This window comes from Streptopelia decaocto (assembly GCF_964273445.1).
Source record: "Streptopelia decaocto genome assembly, chromosome: 8".
In the NCBI taxonomy this organism is placed as follows: Eukaryota; Metazoa; Chordata; class Aves; order Columbiformes; family Columbidae; genus Streptopelia; species Streptopelia decaocto.
Window position 1 is genome coordinate 11,711,289 of NC_138662.1, and position 21,968 is coordinate 11,733,256.

At 38.3% G+C, this 21,968-nt stretch overlaps 1 protein-coding gene across 1 annotated transcript in view; it reads right to left on the reverse strand.

The window, feature by feature from the left end:
* Window positions 1-4,009: 4,009 nt before the first annotated feature.
* The window catches only part of PPP4R2 (protein phosphatase 4 regulatory subunit 2), a 31,251-nt gene continuing 13,292 nt past the window's right edge, over window positions 4,010-21,968 (reverse strand). The window contains exons 3-9 of the mRNA XM_082059764.1: window positions 15,581-15,751; window positions 10,662-10,755; window positions 9,299-9,336; window positions 8,731-8,805; window positions 8,164-8,307; window positions 7,317-7,585; window positions 4,010-6,370 (exon numbers count right to left, since the gene is read on the reverse strand). Coding sequence (XP_081915890.1) covers window positions 6,060-6,370; window positions 7,317-7,585; window positions 8,164-8,307; window positions 8,731-8,805; window positions 9,299-9,336; window positions 10,662-10,755; window positions 15,581-15,751 — 1,102 coding nt within the window. The 3' untranslated portion in view covers window positions 4,010-6,059. The remainder of the gene's footprint in view (window positions 6,371-7,316; window positions 7,586-8,163; window positions 8,308-8,730; window positions 8,806-9,298; window positions 9,337-10,661; window positions 10,756-15,580; window positions 15,752-21,968) is intronic.

Consider the following 21,968-nt stretch of genomic DNA (forward strand, 5'->3'; position numbering starts at 1 on the left):
CGCCTGTCCAAGGAATCCACGTCCTTCCGCTTGCGAGTTGAAGCGTGTGCTTGGGGACCCCACCGGCAGCGCACTCACCATCTGCACGTTTTGTCCTAGCGCATCCATCAGTGCTGCTGACAAAGTGTTGCTCTGCTTCCTCATCACCTGTATTTCACACTAGTTGTTTTGTTTTCTACAAGATCATACAACGATTTCAAGAAGAGCTGTTTGCCTATCTGCAGCCTGGTTTGAGTCTTTTTATTGAATTGTTCAACAGCACAAAAGTAGATGGTCAAGAAAGGAATGCTCGGGGAAATGCCTCTGCCCCATCCTGCTTTTGAGCTTTCCTTCCTCAGTCCTCTTTTGTGACCAATGTTCACCGGGGTGTGAACACTAGCAAATGGACATAGAAGACTTTTTGGGTACCTCTGGAACAACCACAGAGCCCATGCCAAGACAAGCAGCTACTGGTAGCCAGGTGGCTTTCCCAGTTGTTTTGATTATTTCTATCACCAGTGCATTGCAAAGGCCAGTTTCTAGCATTCCTAGATCTGCTGCAAGACAGTCCCAGATTATTGCAGGAGAGCATAGTGACCGTGAGAGGTGAATGGTGCTAAAGCTGCCTGAGAGAATGAGTGTCAGGCTGAGGGATCGGAGCAGACTCGGCAGGACGAGCTGAACAGCTGCACTTTGGAACTGTTGATTGCTACAGCTCACATGAAACCCACAAGGATGAGCTGTTTCTGTTACCCCAGTACCATCATACAGTTCCCTTGCTGAAAGCCCTAACACACAACTATTGCACCTTTTCAATAAATACAAACTAATGAAGCAAAGAACTGGATTGTCTCAAAGGTAAAGGTTGGGCCTTCTGCTTTCGTTGGCCCAGTTCAGTGTCCTCATCCCCAGAACAGTTTAAGATCAGTTTGAATCCTGCAGGTATCTGCTCTGGATCCAGTTCTGTTCCAGAGTGTTATTAATAAGATGGCATCGTAACATAAAGTGCCCCTGAGAGTACAGGCAGAGCACAGTGAAGGGAGAAGCACCTGTGAAAAGCTTATGGAGCAAAATGAGAATGCAAAAAAAAAATCTTAAAAAAAAAATAGACAAACGTTGGAAAGGGTACCAAAGTTTGCAAGACACAGCTGGAGGGAGACAAGAACAGACCAGTACACTTCAGGCAAAATCAAATGTACACCACAGGACATCATGGCAACTTGGGCAGAAAATGACTTGGAGATTATGGTGGGCCACAAATTGGATACAGTCAAATATCCCTTTGGGATGCACAGACAACACAGGGGAGGGCCCAGCTGCTGCACCGTGTCCTCATTTGATGCAGCAATTTGGGGACGGGGTAGACAAACGGAAGCAGAGCAATGGCTCAGAACAGCACACGCTGTGGGCTGGGAGAACAGGGTCTGCTCAGTCTTGCAGGCACAAAACCGGGCTGGCTGGATAAACTGAGAGAGATTCCCATGTGTGGGAGAATCACCCATGGGGAGTCAGTCACCACACGTGTTCGTGATAGTGTGGAAGGACAGAAGGACAAGCACAGAGCACGGCAGTGGGTCCTTTTGTTAATTACTGTTATACAGCTGCAAACAGCAGAAGGCACATGTATCAAATAGCACTAGCCTGGGCAACTGTTAAATGTGTGGTCCTCAAACCTTCTCATGTCTTTACCTGCCGTTACATGGTCCAGCAGTTATAAAAGGGACCACGGAACAGAACACAGAGGGAAAGGCCCAGCCAGGAGTAGTTTCTGTCACTGCTTACTCATGGTAAGAACTTCCCAAGGCCAGAAGTGGTTCAAGAACTTTGTCTCTAGTTTATTGCACTAAATATGGAGAGAGAAAAGCAGCTTTCCTGAGTGAACACGAGGACAGAGGGTCAACTGAAAAATGAAATAATGCAACAGTTTACAGTGAACCTTGCAGACAAGTTGGTAGATAATAGTCCAGAACTTGGGGAATGACTTTAGGTGCCGTGTTCACATGCAGTGAAAGATCAGAACCAAAATGTGATTGCCGTTTCCCTGTAGAAACCAGAACATCTTCTTCCAGCTAGAAAACAGAGTTGTTTTTTAACCTAAAAACTTACGTTTGTGGGAGATTAGCAAACCCCTTCCAATTAAACCATGTAGATACCAAAATAACATCATAGCCATAAAGAATTTGCTGGCATGAATGTCCTAGAAGCAAATGGGGATGAAGAGCTCTGATTACTGAAAGTTACAGACAAAACACAGGTTGGTCTCTCATTGGTAACGACAGGGGTGTAAAGGGACGTAACCAGGATGCCTTTGGTAATCCGTGCCTCTTCCAAACTTCTCTAACTGAAGAACACTGACCTCAGACACATTAAGATGCAAATAACCTTTAAACCCTTCCTAGAAATGGGCCATATGAATTAAAATGCCGAAAGATTGCAGAAGGGTGCTTTGTACAGTTGCAGTCAATAGAAGGCATGCACTCTAGATTTTTTTAATTAATCACTAGGTTACCACTTAACTATTGCAACAGAAAACTCATATAAATAAGATTCTATCAAGCTTCAGCTGTTCCCCCCCTCCCAACACAATTAACAAAGCAGCTAAAAGCCTGATTCTTTTGTACCAGACCCAGAAGAATCTTGCTGGAGTCATGATGCAGCTTTTCAGTGAACTGCTTAGCAAAACCCACCACAAGTACATGGTTTCTCACAGCCTGAAGCAGCAGAAACGTTTTTCAGCCCGTTTCCTGCATCCTCTGGGCAAGGCATGAACTGAGAAACAATCCCAAGTCACTTCTCGAGGAGCATTTCCTGCTAGAATGTTTAAGATAGCCATAGGAACTCAGCTGCTGCAGACAGAGGTGCCTTGCCCTTTGAAACCCTCAGAACACTATTTCTGTGTTAAAAATAAGTTCACGTTGTTCAAGCCAGCAGTAGATCCAAGAGGATTTCAAACAGAAATCCAAATTTGTCCCGGGCCTGGCTGGCACTATGAAAGGCAGCAACAGCCCTCGCCCCAGAGCTTCGTGCAGGCTCCGACAGCTGCAGGCCGGGAGGAGCCCAGAGCGATGCTCAGGGCACGGCTCGTGTCCTTCTGAGCCCCGTTGCCCACAAGGACACGAGGTTTCCTGCAGCACAGCCCTGCTGGGGCAGCTGCCCGGCCCAGGACCTGCACACCAACCAACCCCCAATTCCAACTGCCGCACGAGCCGCTCAATCCACGCAGACTTCTTCTGAACAGTTTAACTGCAACATACTTTGTAATCCCAAACACATGCTGCATCAGAAAGCTATTGCTACTGCAAGCATTGAAGTAGTCCCTGTGTTTAAAAACCAAACCAAAACAAATAAGGCTTTAAGGAAATGAACTTTTCTGATAGCGATTTTTAAATTTTAGTATCAAGAGCTGACCTTCAAGCTTGTATTCTGAAGTAAACTCCATCACATTTTCTATTCATATGCTAGTCCCATATAATAGGTCTTTTTTTAATAGGAAATACACCCATGAACACCATAAAGCACCTGTTGCCTGGTTTTCTGGGCTTTAACTGCCCATTTATAGCTCTGTCGGAATGGTCATATACAGAAGTAGGCTCTGGGCTATATGTAATTATGGAACTTTCTATCATCCAGATTTAGAAAAACACAAGCCATGAGAGAATACATTGAGCACTGCACCCCCTGCTCACGGAGCAGCAGCTGCCTGGCTGCAGGGCTGTAACGCCTTCCACAAAACAGCTGCTTAGGAATGCAGGAGGTTTTTGTTGGTGTTTGCGTTTTGGTTTTTTTAATCCACATTCATGTATTTTTTTTTTAAGGGGGCAATCCTGATTTAGTAAATACAATCTCTACATGTAGGCATGTATTTCGTATGAAGATGCTTGCTGTGCTGTTCAAGCATTATTTCCGTTTTGATTAGCCATTGCAAAACAAGAGTTGCAGATACATGAATGGATCCACACCTCAAAGTTCTTCTGCAAGTCCTTACAGTGACACTAGTGCTGCTAAAACAAACGTATCAAAAGGTCACAGGTGCTTAAAGAACAAGTTTATTGACAATATCGTCACAAATAAACAGTCTAAATAAAATTTCAGAGATCTCTAAACTTAGAAATTTTAAAATTTCGTTCTCATTGGCAATATATTCCCACCCCAAAAAAAAAAAAAAAAAGAAAGAAAGAAAAAAGAGAAGTGTAAGATGTTACTGGTATTTTTAAACTTTCCTAACTTCAACATTTTGGTTCAGTCCTTTAATTTTATAATACACATTCAACCCTTAAAGCACAATGAAAATGAGTCAAAGTACAACTTTTCTCCTTCAAGGGGTTCTCAAGCAATAGGATTGTTATCTTTTGGCAAGCACCTCCATTAATCCTGTCTGTTCACAACTTGGTAGGTAATGTCAGCAAGAAATAACTTCATAAATATTCCAACTGAGCCAAATCATTCTGGTGTTCATCAAAACCTAGATTTCCCCCAAATGATACAAAGCGCACCCCGTCGTACAAGAAACTATTAGCATGCACTTCAGAGGTCATTTTTGTACTTCAGGTATGTGAACTTAAAAACCAAAGAGGGACAATTCTGATAAAAATGTACTCAGATATTTCATAACATTAATATTTATTGCTTTATATGAATACTGTATTGAAAGCCCAAGCATTCGGTTTACACACAGAAATTATACAATTATATACCGTTTCACAATGGCAGTGAGCACTCATTACAATCTACAAAAATCTACTTTACAGAAATTTAAAAATTCTAAATATCAAAAAGGTACAGTTGAAGAAACAGGTATAAATTTGGCAGCCAGTAATTGTGACCGGGAGGTTGCAGCTTGCATGTCTTTAAATATGGGAACTGGAAAGTCTCCAGAGTTTAAAGCAGTAGTTTGTGCTTTGAGCTGGTCTGAAAAAAATGTAACACTGGCTGTCAAAGTAGCATGTTCAAAAATATTCAGTTCACTCCCAAAATGTTATACAAATCGTGGTGATTTCTATGCACCCCTAAACCTTTTAGTTGTTTAGCTCAGGTACATCACTATGGTCATGTATTAATTCTTCCAATACAGTGGTGTGATCATACCGATGCCATCTGCAAACCTTAAAATAACTTTGAGACTTCTCTACAATATTCACAATGCTCCAAGAAGCACTCAAAAAGTACCTGTTTCACTTCTTCCAAGATATTTCCTTATCGTATTTTCAAACATTTCTTCTACAAAAGTTGAAGCTAATGTTTTGATTACAGCGTTCTCAACATAAAGCACATTTGCTCATAAATAAATGAAATCCTTTCACTCAGGCACCTCAGAAGTATACAAAAATGTTGTCATCCGAACAGTTCTCTTGGAATGTGTTTACTCTGGTGTTTTCAACAATGTTAATATTTCCAGGGTTTCATATGGGCCAGATTTCATTTGGTTTGTTTTCCAGAGGCAAAGCAGAGTGCCTTGAGATGTGAACTCTGTCTTCTCCTATAGAAAAAGTATCTTTTATAGAAACAGAAAAATAAGACCATTTCCCCCTTAGAACAGTGAGGGTACACATACGAGTGCATGCGTGCATATATGTGTGTGTGAAATGTAATACATTTTAAACACACAACATAAGGTTTCATAGTGTGTAATCAAATAAAAACCTGGAAACCAGCATGAAACCCCATATTTCACAGGTCAAATGTTGAAACTGTAACCAAAATATGAAGTAACTGCTATAGCTGTCAGAAAAAGACAAGACAAAAAGCTTTCTTGCTTACATACAACTAGGTGTGGTAATCTCCAAAAAAGTTGTCAAAATTATAATTACCTTCCAGTTTAAAAACTTTTATTCTAAATAAAAAAAACTATACACAAACCACTGATTTGACCAAACGAAAGTTCAGCGGTAAGCAGGACCTGAAGGAGCTGGTATTCACAGTTCTTATCATGTACAACTCTTTCAAGGTTCAATCCATGGAGAAGTTTATTTTACAACCTGCTTCTTTTTTGTAAAACTAAAGGTCCACTTTATTACATAAAATTATTTATACAGTGTAAAACTGGAGCCTTATGGAAAATACTGCATCTAAGGGTATTTAAATTAGTCTTGCTCCATAGGTTCATCTGCAACTTCTGTGGCTTCATCGCTGTTTTCCATGGGGGCCTCTGACGAAGTTTCTGGCGTTTCACTCGCATCGGACCCCAACTCTTCCGTTTCACTGCAGTCAGCTCCACTACTGGCAGATCCACTAATTTCACTGTCATCTGAGTGTAAATCCTTCTCAGCCTGAGACTGATCAGACTCCTCCATTGGATTGCTCTCCTCTGAGGTCTCTTCATTCACAGTTGAGGATTCAGTGTCTTTTTCTTGATCTTTTCTGTCTGGACCAACATTTCTGGGAGACATGGACTCTAAAAATGGTGAAAGTACAGTATTACTAAGGCTTTTTTAAACAAATCTTAATCCTGCTACTTTCCATTCCCAGCTATGCTGAGCAGTGCTGCTACAACACAGCCAAGGACAGGAAAAACTCACAATCCTCAGTTTTATTAGTATTAGTCACCTTCACCAGGATAGCCAAACTATCCTAATATACCATAAAGTAATTTTTAAAAATTAAATAGGTAGTTTCACTTAATTATATTTCATTGAATGAAGACAGTCTAAAAAGTAACAACTTCTTGCTTCCCCACATTCCTTTTCTCTTCAGCAGCAGTTTTTTAGACATGTTGAAAACGTTACTGTTTCAAGTGTACATCCACCATGATCTAGAGGAACATTTAAGAAACATGTGAGCTGCAAAAAAATTAATATTAAAAGGAATATGTAAAAAATAGATCACTGTCTTAACTGCAGTTATCTTTTTTTTTTCATTAGGTACAAGGCATGCCTTAGAGTGGGGTAATTTTTGTTTTTCTAATAGGATCGGGAGAGATCGTTGCTCAGCCTCCTCAGTGAAAGAACAAAGTTATGGACATATTTTGGTAATTTATTAATAATACAGATAGTCAAATGTAGATATGACCCATCTCCCTTCTGAATAAGAGATGAGAACATCTGATGATACCCTGAACGAGGATTCCTGAATTCTCAGTGCATCATTACCACCCTCCTGTAATCTATGGCCTAAGAGGATTTTAACTACCATAAGTTTTCAAATACAGATGTAGGACAAAGGAAAAAAAGAAGAAATAAAAGAATTACTGAACTATGTGAAACTGAAGTAGGAACAAGCAGTTCACCTTTATGCACAACTTGAGACATTCAGCAATCCCAACAGTACCAGCCTCAAGCACAGAAAATCCCAACTCCTTGGAAAATGCACAAAGATAATTAAAAGAAAAAACCCTGAAATACCTTCCTCCTCTTCCTCTGTACAGTGCTGTGTGGCACAAGTAGTATCTTTGTCTTTATCCTGAGATGTAGAGGATGTTTCTGTCTCTTCCCCCATGCCTGAAGAGCCTTCACTGGAGGCAGTTTGGTTGGGTGCATCTCTGGCTTCCCCTTCCTTGTCAGACTTGAGTCTTTTTACCTCACGTCCTTCTGCTTCTGTAGGATCATCTTCAGAATGCTTATTTTTTACCGGGCTGCTCTGAGCACCTTCTGATTCAGATGCTGGTGATTCACTATAAACAACAAAAACAGCTTCAGTTTTTACTGAAGAAAACCACTCTGACATACTTAAAAAAAAAGAGTAGCAGCTATTTCAAGTTAAACACTCCACAAAAGGTAACAGTAGAACTTGCTTCGCTTATTACACAACAAAACCTCAAAGCCATCACTCCTCCTTCACCTGTTTGCCAAAGAAAATGCAGAGTGATCAGGCTACTCTGGTAGGTCCAAATTACACAGTTCTTACTGTGAGAATCAGTGGCAAATGTCTATGAAATATCATATCTGGTTAGAGCTTCACATCCTGACACAAATATGGTAACTGTGAAGTTCTGAACTCTTGTTCACTCCTCCTTTTTTCTATACATCCTGTACACTTATGTGTTACTGCCACTGTGGAAATTTGAGCTAATAATTATCTAGACAGTGTAAAGAGTAGTAAATACATATCAAATCCTGCTGCAGATATTCATATGTTAAGACTTAATTATGCATACCTTAAATGGCCATTCTCTTCTGATTTTTTTTTTTTAAATGCAAGTGGAAAAATCTGAGAATAATAAAAACTCAAAATACATTACTGCCCACAAACCTGTGTTTTTTATCTTCTGATTGTGGAGAGCTTGATTCTTTGTGTTCCGTGCTGTCTGGCAAACCGTTTGTTGTCATAGGATTTGACAAAGAAACCTTTGGTCGATTTACTGGTCTGGGTGTTCCAGGACCATTTACATTAGATCTTTAAAAATAATAACAAAAAAATTAACCCATTTAGGAATTTGTTCCTAACAGGCAGAAAGCAGCTATAACCTTGTTTTAAAAGAACACCAAAACAAAACAAACCAATAAAAAAAAAAGTTGAGGTACTTTGTTACTTTATACTGAATAAAAAATTCCTTGCCTACAACATGCAAGAAAAACCTAAACACTTTAACAAAAAAATATTCTAAACAATGAGGTTACAAGCACATAAAAAACAGAGTACATAGTGTGCGTGTTCATGCCTCCTCTTCCCTCCTTCCCCCAGTATTCCATGTCACACCCCATTTTTGAGGCTACTTATTTGGGATCAGAACAGATAATGATAAAGGATCTGAAGCAGCTGCTTCCAGAACCATTTTGCTTTTATCCAGAAAAAGTTAACTCCCCAAAGTAAACTCACCTGTCAGAGTACCCTGGCGAATTTCCTGGGAACATAACACCATTCATTCGATTTAAGCTATTGGAATTATTTTTCCTAACAATAAAAAGGTAAGAATTAGAATGTTATTTATAAAGGAACTTCAAATTACTTTAAAGACTGTTTGCACAAAATTCCACCCCCTTAACTTAAATAGTCCTCCCACCGTCAGTCCTCAATGGGTTCTCTACCTTTACATTATACTGGGAAAATATGCCAGGACATATATTCACACCAACTGTTATTGAGGGGTATCTGTTTTTCCATCCCCAGCTAGGGTATAAAAAACCCCACCTTAGCATCTGGGAATAATACTGAACTGCACTGTACATCTGATTCCAAAGCTGTTTGTTCATTTCCAAATTACTACAGGTAGCACCTGCAGACCACTACCACTACTCTTGACTTAACTGCTGACAATGAGAATGGAACTCTGCGTGTCTCTCTTTTGGATACAACCACCAGAGCAAGAGAAATGTTAGACACACATGCACACATTCTCTCCTCTACCAACACAAGCTGAAAGTTTCAGGAAAAAGATTATACTTACTCTGAAGATGGATACACACAGCTGACAACCATGACATTCTGTAATACACAAACAACATATTAAGAGTTCAGAAATAGAAACTTCAGCTCCTGAAAACACCGCAAAACTTAACAGGTCACACGATTTTGGTCCTATCTGTTAAAGTATCTCTACAGAAAATGGGGTTGAAAGCTATCAACAGATTACAGATACATAAAAAGTGTCTCCTCTCCCTCTCTGTGTGGTCAGGCCATAATTCCACTAAAAGCCAATATTTTAATAGGTGGGTTACTGTCAAAACAAGACCAGCACATTAAACCTCAGGCCAAAGTGTTTGTAGTTTCTACTTGAAGTATCTCCAGAAAGCAAAGTATTCTGAAATGCAGAAAAACCCCTGAATTGCTGCAGAAATGCTCTATTTGCACACAAGTCCTGCATTCAGAAGTTTGCAAGCACCATTAGCTATTTTTGGCATGGCCACATATTAAATGTTAAATTATTTTGGCCCCACATAAACAAAGGACAGAAATAATGATTAATTCAATGTATTTTACTTAGGCACCTCTCCCTCTTGAATGGCACTGCCAACTAAATTGATTTTAACATCCAGCAACCTAGCTTTAAAATTAGGTAAGTTCCTCTCTTCAAATCAGTACTTAAATTACCCAGAGGGGCTTTTTTCACAGAGCCAGCTGAAGTTGCAACAATAAACCTGACTGTACCCACTGGAACAGCGAAAACAAACCATTTAAAAGTTAACCCTTCTTCAATTGAATAGCTTACATAGGAACCTCAAACCAATTTTGCCATTTAGAAAATCCTACGTGGAACCACATCCTCAAAGGCTGTTACCTACTTTTGAAAGATCCCACATTCTCACGTAAGCTATAAAATACCGTTACATGACATCGGTGAGCTTTTACAAAGGCACAGTCCTCTAGACAAGAGGATTTAAACCCTGGAACAAAACACACTGGAGGGAGGGAGCCTCCTTTCTTCACCTACTGCATCTAATCTGAATCCAAATGCGGAAGGAAACACCTGATCAAAAACATCAAATTATTTCAACTGATTATTTGACTATTTCTAGCTAGGACTCTTTAAAAAGTGACCTTACGCTCTCCACAAACTACAGTTTGAGCACTGCACAGCGATTAGCAAACACAACAGTTAGAGCTCAGGGACTTATTTTTATGTCTTAAATAAGTTATTTTAAAATTGCTTTTTGATGTTAAAAGGTATGAAACCAACTCATACACTTGGACTAGCTATTAGCTATACTATGGCTGCAAGCCATAATCAAACCAACAGACCTTTAGGGGTAATTCAGAATTTATTTAAGTGGTGGCTGCGACTAGTTGTGTTATCTCAGAAAAATACATACCTTTTCCACACCTCTTAGAAATTTGTCTGTTCCTGTGTAATTCCTCCTAGGATCTGTCAGCAACTCACAGAGTCGCTGAATAGTGAAGGGGATGCTGCAATGAAATAGATTTATAACCATTTAATTTTATTTTAATGAGAATACTGCTAGGAAGCAACAACATTATTGCTTTCTCCTCCTTACTGAGAAGATAGAAAGCAAATAGCACTGAAATTTGTCATCATTAGCACCATACAGCATTAACTCAAGGCCTTATTTTTCCCTGTCTCATACACCGAGGTAACAAAGCTCTGTCTTCTGTGCTCACCACTACAATACCCTTAAGTAGATTCTAAATACACCATCCCACATTCAAAGCAATTCATTAAAACAATGAAAAGGAAATCAGATAATCAACAGTAAAATAGTTTAAGGCTGTATTTATTATTCAAACATACAGAACAGAAATGGTAAGCAATTCAAAACAAATTTGAGTCATACACATTAGAGCTAAAATTTTCTCCACTTGTACTTTATTTAATGTTTTACAAAATACATTTACAGAAAAAGCATTAAATGTTGGCATTAGTAGAACCATTATACTTCAGCTGTTACAAATACTCTCTTTTGCCACAACTGTACAGTATACTTATCTATCAAGGAACAGCTCAGTAACAATAATTAAACTCAGAGTAAGATATATATATAAATCCATAAGCACCACATTCACACTTTCTGTTTTCTGACATTTCTGCACTCAACTTCATCCTCACTTAAGCAACTGACCTTTCAGACAAGCAATACCTGGCATACGTTTACCAGTTACCTGTCATACCCTTTCACTGCAAATTCACAGTGTCGCATTTTAACAAACTTCTGTGACTTTTGACAAAATAGTAAATACTCTGAAAGTTATTTCAATAAAATAATAAGGAATCATGCATTTTTACAGTTAACTATTTGAAGGTGAAGCCATGAACTTTCAAAAATTCATCTAAAAATAAAATTCAGTACAATTGGATACTTAAGAACCATTTCTTGTTTGGAAATAAGACTGATACACAAAATCCAGAGCAATAAATTCAACTTTTATTATTTTCTGAGGAATGCAGTACACAGTATCTTAAGTCTATTCCATTAGCTACCACAATACATATCTCTAGTTTAGTTCATTAGCTAAAAAGCCACATCTTAAAAGATGCACAGATCCACTACTAGTTCAGTGCAAGCAGGTCAGGACAGCTCTGATCAATCACACCACATGACACTTTAACTAAAAGCAAACAGTAATCAGAGAGAGATCAAGTATCAAACAGTTATGTTTTTCAGTACTGTCTATTAAATTACTAAGGAAGTTATAATCCTCAAGTGGAAAACAATAAGGAGGTGAACTGAAATGCAGCCACCCTTAGCCCTAGTTTCAACACAGCTACTTGAAAAAACACAGAAGGTATCTCACATTTACCCTATTAATTCATGCCTTCCCTTGCTATTCACACTGAATTACACCATAGCAACCCATATTTACTTGACTTCTAAGAACAGAAACACGGTAAAGTTAATATCCATCAATCAGCTGTGGAGAATTAGAATACAGCTGATGAAGCAAAGCATTAAATACATTAAACACTTGCAAAAAGTAATGCTATAAAATGACATCTGCTTTGACATGTTATTGCTTATAAGCAGGTAAAATGGCAGAAACCAAGTGTTTTGGCACTCAGGCAAAATACATTTCACCCTGTTTTGATCCAAAGTATTTCCTCCCTCATCCCCAAAATCTGATAGGTACAAACCAGCACAAACTAGGAACAAGTGTTCCTTTAAATTCAGTTTATTACATGAAGACTCTTAAGCCTGACAATGGCTCTGTCATTATTAATTTCCCTAAAGCTTCCTTAGTATCAAATAGTGCTGCTGTTTGGCAACTTTTGGCCAACCAGTAATCCTTGTGACACCCAGTTCTTCATGACATTCAGCTTCTGTGCAGTGCCCAACCCTAACTCAGTCATAAAGAATTTACTTGATGTGTTAACTTTTCCACACAGGTACAACAATAATTACATCTATTGTTTCTCACTGAAGGCCACTTTAATTTTGGGTTGAGAAGTCCATAATTAAAGAGATTTTTGTAGGTTTTTTTTAATAGACTAGATTGTCCCTTTCACAACAACAAAAGTATACAACTTTGAATTCTTTTTCATCAGCTAAATCTGTAAGACATTCTGGAGAATCAGTGCCTGATCAATCAGTAACAATGGCTAATTTGTATTTAGCTGTACCCAACTGGACATCTGGAGTATTCAGACAAATTTATGTTGTGAATCTCTATACAGTTCTGGCTACTTGGGGAATAAGCACACAAGAAATCATGCAGCCTGCAAATCTATCCAGGACTAAAAGCTGCCTTCCTATTTTACTGCCAGCCATAAGATGCTTAAACAAAAACTAAAACCAGTTCATTTCCCTCCAAAATTTTCCATAATAAACTGAACTTCCTTTATTGAGCAGCAGATGGCACCAAGTATCACATTATCACCTCCTCTGTATTTAATTTGTTCAACACTGGGTTTTGCCAACTAAAACATAACAATGGGATTTTAAAATATAAGCAATCAAAATTGGTGCAAGTCTACGCATGAACACCAATGTAGAAGTTCGTGAGCAGTATAAAAATTTATCTTAAATGCTTAGAAATTTAACTAGTTCAGAGCATTAACAGTCCTAATCTGCCTAATTACAGTAACCACTTAAAATTCCATACGAAAACATTCATAACTGCACTTCCTAGCACTACAGTTCGGAATGAATTACAAACCAAAAATTCATCTTATGGACAAGATTCAATAGGTATCTGGGGAAACTACTTATAACAGCCATAGTAAATCATAGTCAAAAATATACATAATGAAAAGTTTTGTTATGAATATGTCTATTTTATTAATGCTGTGAAGGCTCCTCTGTCATCTGACATCCCCCAATAACTTACCTCGGAACTTTCTGCTTCACTAGCAAAAGGTAAAGACAATGGCAAGTCTTAAGAACTTCCTACTCCAAAGCAATTCTAAAGTATAGCAAGAGAATCTGGCTCTGCAAGCATATTACATAACATTAAGTAAGATGCAGCAGGGTTAAAATAACCAGTTTGAGATTCCTTTAAAAGACACTTCACCTATAAAGACCCCAAAACAAGGGTCATTCTAAATGTGTTACTACTTTGACTTTTTAAAAAGTTTTCAAAAATTAGCTATTTTTAATGTACTCTTTTTCCCTCACTCTTTTAAACAAACACCAATAAAAACATCTTAATAAAGCCACATCAAATAGCTTTCTTCTGCACTATGGTAACCTGAAGTGATACCACAATTCTAAATAAGAAGCCTGAATATATCCAATTGCACAAACCAAAACCTGCTGCTGTTACTTTTTGGACACATCTCTGCATGATTCAGCTTTAACACTCATATCCTCACCATAGGAACTGTACAATTTACTAAATGAACCACTCTGCAACCCTAGATTCTGAAACATCCTACTGTATTATTTGAAGGTAACTAATGCATGCAGTTTACTTCCTCAAAGACTGGGTGGTTCACTTCAAACTACAAGGAAGCTGAGCGCTTTGAGGTGTTACAGCAACAGAAGAAAGCAGCCAGAGTAAGCTCCACACTTGGTCACCAGAGGTTTGTTTAGTCCACTTGGGAACAACAGAAGATAACAGCAGCCCATTCATTAGCTGTCTCCATGAGAGAACATTAGAAATGTTGTGGGCAGTGAAGCATTAACAAAAAGCTGGGGGAGGCGGGAAAGAGGCAGTCTCCAGCATAAAGGCGAGGTTTGTTTTTGAATTCCTTTAGTGAAGTGGCCTGGTATAAATATCGGGTAGCTGAGAACATGCTGCATTTCACGTTCTTAGAAGTATCCTACACAAGTAGCAACTGGGGGTTGGAGGGTGGAGATGAGATCTGACTTAGACACTTAAACTGCAAATAAATTAAGTAGTATGGAAGAGTGACATTAAAAATTATTAGCCTAGTATCAAAATATGATATTACAGATGTGTTGGTAGCAGCTCTAAATCTGAAAGTTTATGGTAGCAGGGAGGCAGGCTTTACAGCACACCCATTTACCAACAAGCTGAGAAAAATGCTGAAAAAGTCTCCCTTAAGCAAGCACCGAGACTCACAAGCAGACTGACTCAGCTTATGGTAAGTATGTAATCCAGCTAAACTCGAGAAAAATACTACATAAACTATTAAAAAATACACACCAAATGAAAGAAGAAAAACAAAAAACCACACTCATGCCACACAAACACACATACAAACAGGAGCTTTATTTTAAAGGAAACAAAACTTCCATAATTACTAAAGCAGCAAAGAGTATACACTTTAAACTAAGACACTGTCAGCAATAGGTTGAACATCACAAGTCTCTCAATTAGTATCACTCAAGTCTGTGAAACTGAATCTGGCACAAATTAACAATTCAAAACTACACAAACCTTGCCTTCTGGTCACACCATGTTTATCACAGCATTACTTCTTCAAAAGCTACTGAACTGCCACAAAGCAATCATGAATTGGACACCAAAAGACTTCTTTTTAGTAGGTATTTCAAAATATATTGAAAGAAATCTGACTTTATTACCTATTTTACCTGTTAAATAAACATAGTAATACCATGCTTCACTGAAGGGTATTACTTAAAAACTACATATTAAAAAAACTGAAGTAACCAACATGTCACAGGATGTCATAACTTCAATCGAAGACAGAATAATGAAAGTTCTGAAACTACTGTAACATATTTTCAAGGTATATATTTGCTTCTGCTCATCTACTTGAAAAAGCAGAATGAACAGTCAGATAGCACAAACTACTAAATTAAAAATTGGAAAAACATTGTTATCCTGATTTTAGAAAACAAATTATACATACCCATTAAATCCAGTGACAATTTTCAGGATTCTTTCTTTCATCTCTTCAAAGGGAATATATTCCACATTTGGATTGGGGGGCCCTCTTGGTTCAGGAGCTGAGGTTCTGAAATCATCCATAACTTTCTCCAGTTTGAAAATAAAATAGCCTTTAAACTGAGACCACTGAACCCTGCATAAAACACAAGAATTAAGACGTAGGCAAGTCAGCCCTAAACCCACAGAAAAGCAGCATAACTTTGTTTGCAAAACAACATTCATGCTGGTATGCCAATTCTAAAAAAGTATTATTTTTCTTCCTGAATTTAAAGCATGATAACTACTCAAATAATTACAGTAGAACAACATTACACAAGTAAATTGCCATTAACAATAGTGTAAGCCATTTCCTTAAAGAACCCATATCCACTTCAAACTTCACTGTGAAACATGCACGCATGCTATACCATCTACCAGTCAGCCTACATGGTACCTAAAGTTTTCACTGGGCTCACAAAGGGGAAAAATGAAAAACAACAAAAAAGAAGATGGAGAGTTTCAAGTCTTGAAACCATACAGCAATCGTACACAGCGTTGTCTGCCTTCCGTTACAAAAGGCCTTTCAATAAGATTTTGTAATTAACTGTTCAGTATCTGTGCACCTTAAAAGCATTTAATGGTACCTCTTTTTCTCAGAATGGCAAATACATTTTGTATCACAGCACTTGCTAATGAATATTTGAGCAAAACAACTTTGACTCCTGAAAAACATTCCTACAGTCAGTAATCTATTAAAATCTTTCCAAACTACCTTCTGCCTTACAACTTAAAAGTCCTAGCATTTATAGAATTCCATATACTGACATTTTCATGAAAACAGGTCTCCCACACTGCATACAATGGATAAAGCGGGAAACTCCTGAGAAAGCCCTTCTACACCAATTGCCCCACACAACAGTCACAGAAGAAATTCTGAGTCTTCTCTGGCTGGTGCATTTCTTAGCAACATAAGGAGAAACCTGAAAGGAACTAAATTTCATTCTACTCATGCTGATGCAGGAACTTTCACAGCTACAGGATGGAGATGCTAGTGGAGAAAAAGTAGAAACAGGGAGAATAACAAACCAACATTAAAGAAAGAGAGGAAATGATCTTTGACGTTCATCTGTAACATACAGAATCTGGAATGAACAGGCTCAAATCAAATAAGTATAAAATCTGAACCCCCTGGACAGCCCTTGAGCTCCTGCTGAAAGCAATGCTACTTAACCCCCAGATGGATTTCTACAGGCTGCCTTTGGTAGCAGGGCAGGCTTAAACAGCCCTGACTATTTTCAATCCCACATAAAATCTGACCTTCTGTTGGGCTGATACAACTATTAGTGCTGTGAGCTACACGTGGTGACTCCCCAACAAAGCAAGGACGTTTGTGTCATGCACGCTGTTATTCTCAAGCATCACTACTACCAAATATGAAACCACAGGCCAATAAAATCATATGAGCCTACTTTCATGAAAAAAAGGGTCCCATGTTGTCTTCACCATAATTTTCTCCTTCATCTTAAATTAATAATTATGAGATTAAAAAGGGGGAAAACTTAACTCAGGTTTATCTGCAGAGATTAAAACACAAACCTCTCATCTTTTATCAAGAGTAATAAATCTGTAAGAATGAAGGGAAATCCAAGAGGAAAGCAAACCTCCCTTTTCCTTCATAAGAACTCATTAAGCACCTCACAACAGAGGGGAATTCAGGACTTAGTGAATAATAATAAAACCAGAACCTAAAATAGAAAGAAAAAAGAAACAAGGTGCCAAAAGGGAATGGCATGGATAGATTAAACAGCATCGACTCTCATTGGATTACTGCTCTAATTAGCACTACACAGCCAAAGCAGAATCACACAGAATCACAGAATGTTAGGGACTGGAAGGGACCTCAAAATACCACAATGTTTCCAATGCACATTAGACATGACTACTACAGATGTTACATTAAAACGCTATCCAACTCTGCAGTGCTACCACCATGAGACCAAGGCTTTCATAACAAATATATAAGCACATCACAAAACACAGAAAAGACCCAGTAAATAACCCCATACCAGAATAGGATTATTCCCTACAGAGCATCCCAGGAGCTTGATTTGCCTCACGAAAGGGGATTCCACTATTATTCTAAACATTCTTTGACAACCCCATCAATAACTTTTTATGCTTTAAAACTTGAGCTGTTCTTTCTTTTCATTGTTATCTATTTCTTGCTAAACAGTAACCCTTATATTTTCATAGATTATTAATCCAATGTTGTGTTGCCAAAATAAACCAACAGATGAGATTTAAAATGGCAATTGCCCGAAAGCAGTACTTATCTTCTCTTTACAACACTGAAACATAAAACACCCCAAATGAAACAAACACACACAAACCAACAACCAAAGAATGTAACATTTTGCTCCTATATAGATGTCTAGAAAACTATCATTTGTTTTAAACCCAAGTATCTTAATTACTATTTCTACTATCATAATGAGGTTAAGAACCTGCATCTGCAATACTGACATAAAAAGCTTGTTTCATCCTGTATTTCTAAAACACATGATAAATGACTGCCAACCAGGTGACACAGTCCAGCTTACAAACAGAAGTTTAAGGATAAACTTCTGCAGTCACAACTTTACTACAGCTAAGGCAGAGACAGCAACACCAGCTTTACACCAAGGAAACCAGCTGTTGCTAGGAACAGTGTAACCACAGCAGGGGGAGCTCAGGCCAGGCTGAATGCTCAGACATTTACTCAGTTTCTCAAGCAGGTTTTTTTCAACATTGCTGAATTCTGTGCTGCTGTGGCTGCACTACTAGCAGCATGAAAGCTAACTGTTTGAAGTGGTGCGTTCACATTGCAGTCACAGATGTAACTGCAGTTCATACCATGAACAACTGCTTTGAAGTCACAGAGGTGCCTCGTGCTTCTCATCTCCTGACCTCAGTGTTGTAATTTAGACATTAAAACATATTCCTATTTAGATGATGGTCTTCAAGCACTTTCAGTCTTTCAATGCAACTAGCTTCTGATGAACAGCTTTATCCCAGTCCCAGTAAGTTACATGGGAACTCCAGCCACTCAACAGGAAATATTATTTGCACCACAGAAGACTGAGTCAGCTCCAGGCCCTTCAAGCACGTATACAAAATCCAGTCCTGCAGTGGCAGCACAGTGGATTCCTGGAAAGCAGGAAGGAGGTTTCTGGAGGCTGCAATGCAGGTCACTTGTTTCTGTTAGGCCCGACTCTGTCCTTACCCTAGGATGAAGAATCTCCACCTTCTGCGCACCACCCTTCAGTCATCTCCTTCCTGCACCTCCTACCAGCCCAGCAAGCAGCTGCCCCTCTTCCCCTCCCCCTCATCTCATTTACTTATAATTCTGTGTCTGCCAGGAAGGGGGCAGGACTGCACACTATTCCTACAGGAGGAAGAAAATACTTCAAAATCAAGGGCGAAAAGCTCTGGAAAGCAGGTTTCTGCTCTCACCCAGAACTGCTATTGCTTCCTTTTCCCAAAAAGCCAGTCCCTTAGTCAGCAACAGCAGCATCTACCACCACGTTTCCAGACACCGACAGCCTCCAAGAGCTGTGTCCTATGCCTCTAGTTTAAGCTAACCCTGAACAAGTCCTCAGAAAAGAAACATAACACACAAGGCGGATTAATAAAGGATTTATATAAAAAGAATCTCACCTTAAGAAATATGCATAAGTAAGTCTGCTGGAAGAAACTTATCTACACTTGTGACAATGTGCTACAAAGTTTCAACACTTTCAAAAGTGTTTAAGAAAAGATTATCATCAAACTGATTTACAAAACTGAAATATATCTGGCTGCATATCTAAAGAAATCGTTAAAATAATGAACTCACTTCTGACAAAAAGAAATATATAATTTCTGCAGGGGCAGTAAGATTTTCTTAATTTCCATTGACTTCAGTGGAAGTGATCAAAAGTGAGTATCAAAAGAGGAAAGTTACTTCTCCTGTTTTGCCAGTCTGTGAAAATGACATGTAGAAGCTGGTATCAAGTAAACCTTTGAAACTCACTTGCATCTTATCCAGAGAGAAAACCATTTAGTTCATAAACAATGGGTAGAACTCTTAAGCCAATGCAACACGCACAAAAAAAGATAAAAACGGCATATCCTCCTAATTAGCAAAGCAATCTATATCTACACCTCTAGAAACTAAGTTATCAGCATCCATTGAAAGACTCGTCACTGAGAAAGCCGGACAATAGCAGTGAGAAGAGAAACAAATGGCGAGTATCTCTTTTCAAGAAAAAAAAATAACGGGAGACATGAAAGTTTAGTCAATACCTCCTGTAATTAAACCAAGAGCCAAATGGAAGCAAAAGAAAACTCTTCCACACAGTTTTATGTTCAACCTCATTCAGTTTCATACACTGGAAAATAACTGACAAACACTTTAAACTCTAAAGAAACCAAACTGAAGAAATTCCATGGAGAAAATACTACTCACGCTTTCTTCTGAGCAGGCATTTTTATAAATACTTGCTCTTCCTACTCAGCATTGTACATAATCAGCCTTTTCTGAATGCACATTGTGTCTTCTAAACCGTACTTTTCCTGTCTGCTACGCTAACTTGTGAACTTGTACCAGCAACTTTGAGAGCTCTTTTATAGCCACTCAAAGAAAAAAAAAAAGTCCTGGGAACACCGTATGATCTGTAAAAACAATCTTCATAAACAATACTTAAAAAAAAAAAAAAAAATCAATTGATCCTAAAATGTTTTAGTTCAATGTACTTTCATTCTAGAAAATGACAACTTTGAAGTTACATAGATTTTATGTATATCTAAAGCACGCTTCACTACAATATCTGGGTCAGCCTGTATAAATATACCCATACGAGCCTGTTGTTTCACGGATACTCCATGATAAGCTGACATTTCTTCTAAAATGAAGAGCCCTCTGCTTCCCTCCCACCAGCCCCTGCAGCATCCTTCCCTTATATCAACCTAAAGATTTTGCTCTGAAATACAGAAACACAGAGGAAGAAACCGACTTTAGGAAAAAAGCACCTAGCAAGGAAAAAAGTCACCACAGGCAGTAACGAATGGCAAAAAAGCAGCAACCACAGCACACTTCAGAACTACAGCTTGTGCATGTATGTACATATAGATACAGATATATCTCTCATAGCAGAACTACGCATCTCAAATTCTCCCAGGGCTGATATAAATCCTGGTAGCTTAACTCAACAATTTTTTTAAAAAGGACCTTCAACAGCCATGCAACCAATGAAAGCATAGAAGCTAACACGAAGTCCAACAGTTCAGTCTTTGTATATTACTTAAAAATGTGATACTATGTCCTGGATTTGATGTATGCTAATAACTGTGCTTTAAGATACAAAAATATGTTTAACACCATGATATTGCACCAGAACACAGGCCCTGACCTTGCAATTTAAATAAAAATTCAAAACAGAGAAACATGGATGGAAGACACTCCAGTGTTTGAAGACACTGTGTTTTACAGGACTTAAACAGGAAAGCAAACAGCATCTAACCGAGCAGCCAATAGTATGAGAAACATAAGCAAGTTCTGAGAATATTTACATGTAGTTAGAGGCAGCATGAGAACAGACTAAAAAAAAACAGTGGGGAAATACATGTAAGACATGAAATGAGCAAGCAGAGATTAAATAAAAGGACAGGCTACACAAGGAATCACACCAATAAATGAAAATTAAAACAAAAAATCCCCCACACAAAACTCCAGGATAGGGTCAGAATTACCAAGTAAAAGACAAGAAAGTTAAGCCCTATGAAGAAAGACAAAGGAATATAAGGAAACTCTATGGTCAGAACGGTACTACAATAATGTCCTTATTCATTGAAAGTTGATGAGGCAGCAAAAATAACTCCACTGGGTAGGGAAGGAAGAATTAAAAAACAGATTAATTTAGACAAGGGATATAACCTATCATTACCAGAGCAGAAAGAAGAATGAACACAATCCTAACTAACTTTGTTTTCTAATAAAAGCAACTATTTCACACCTGTACTTGAACTACATGATTTTCTGTTGGAACTGATCCATTACTACAGATCAACTGAAGTTCGCCAAGCAACATCAACCAAGTTTAGAAATCCAGCAGTTCTATTCAACAAACAGCACTCCGTGACAAGGGACAGAGGTCGCCTACAGACAGAAAGCAGTTCAAGTAATCTGATGCTGTGCTTGAATTTAAAAGAATTACTAGCACGAAGTTGCTTGCAAGGTACGATTGCTTCTTTACTAACATGATTTGCACAGAATTAATCTTTCCAAACATGCATATCAAAAACAAAATTGCATTTCACATGGAAACGATCTAATCCTATCATGTCCAGAGTGC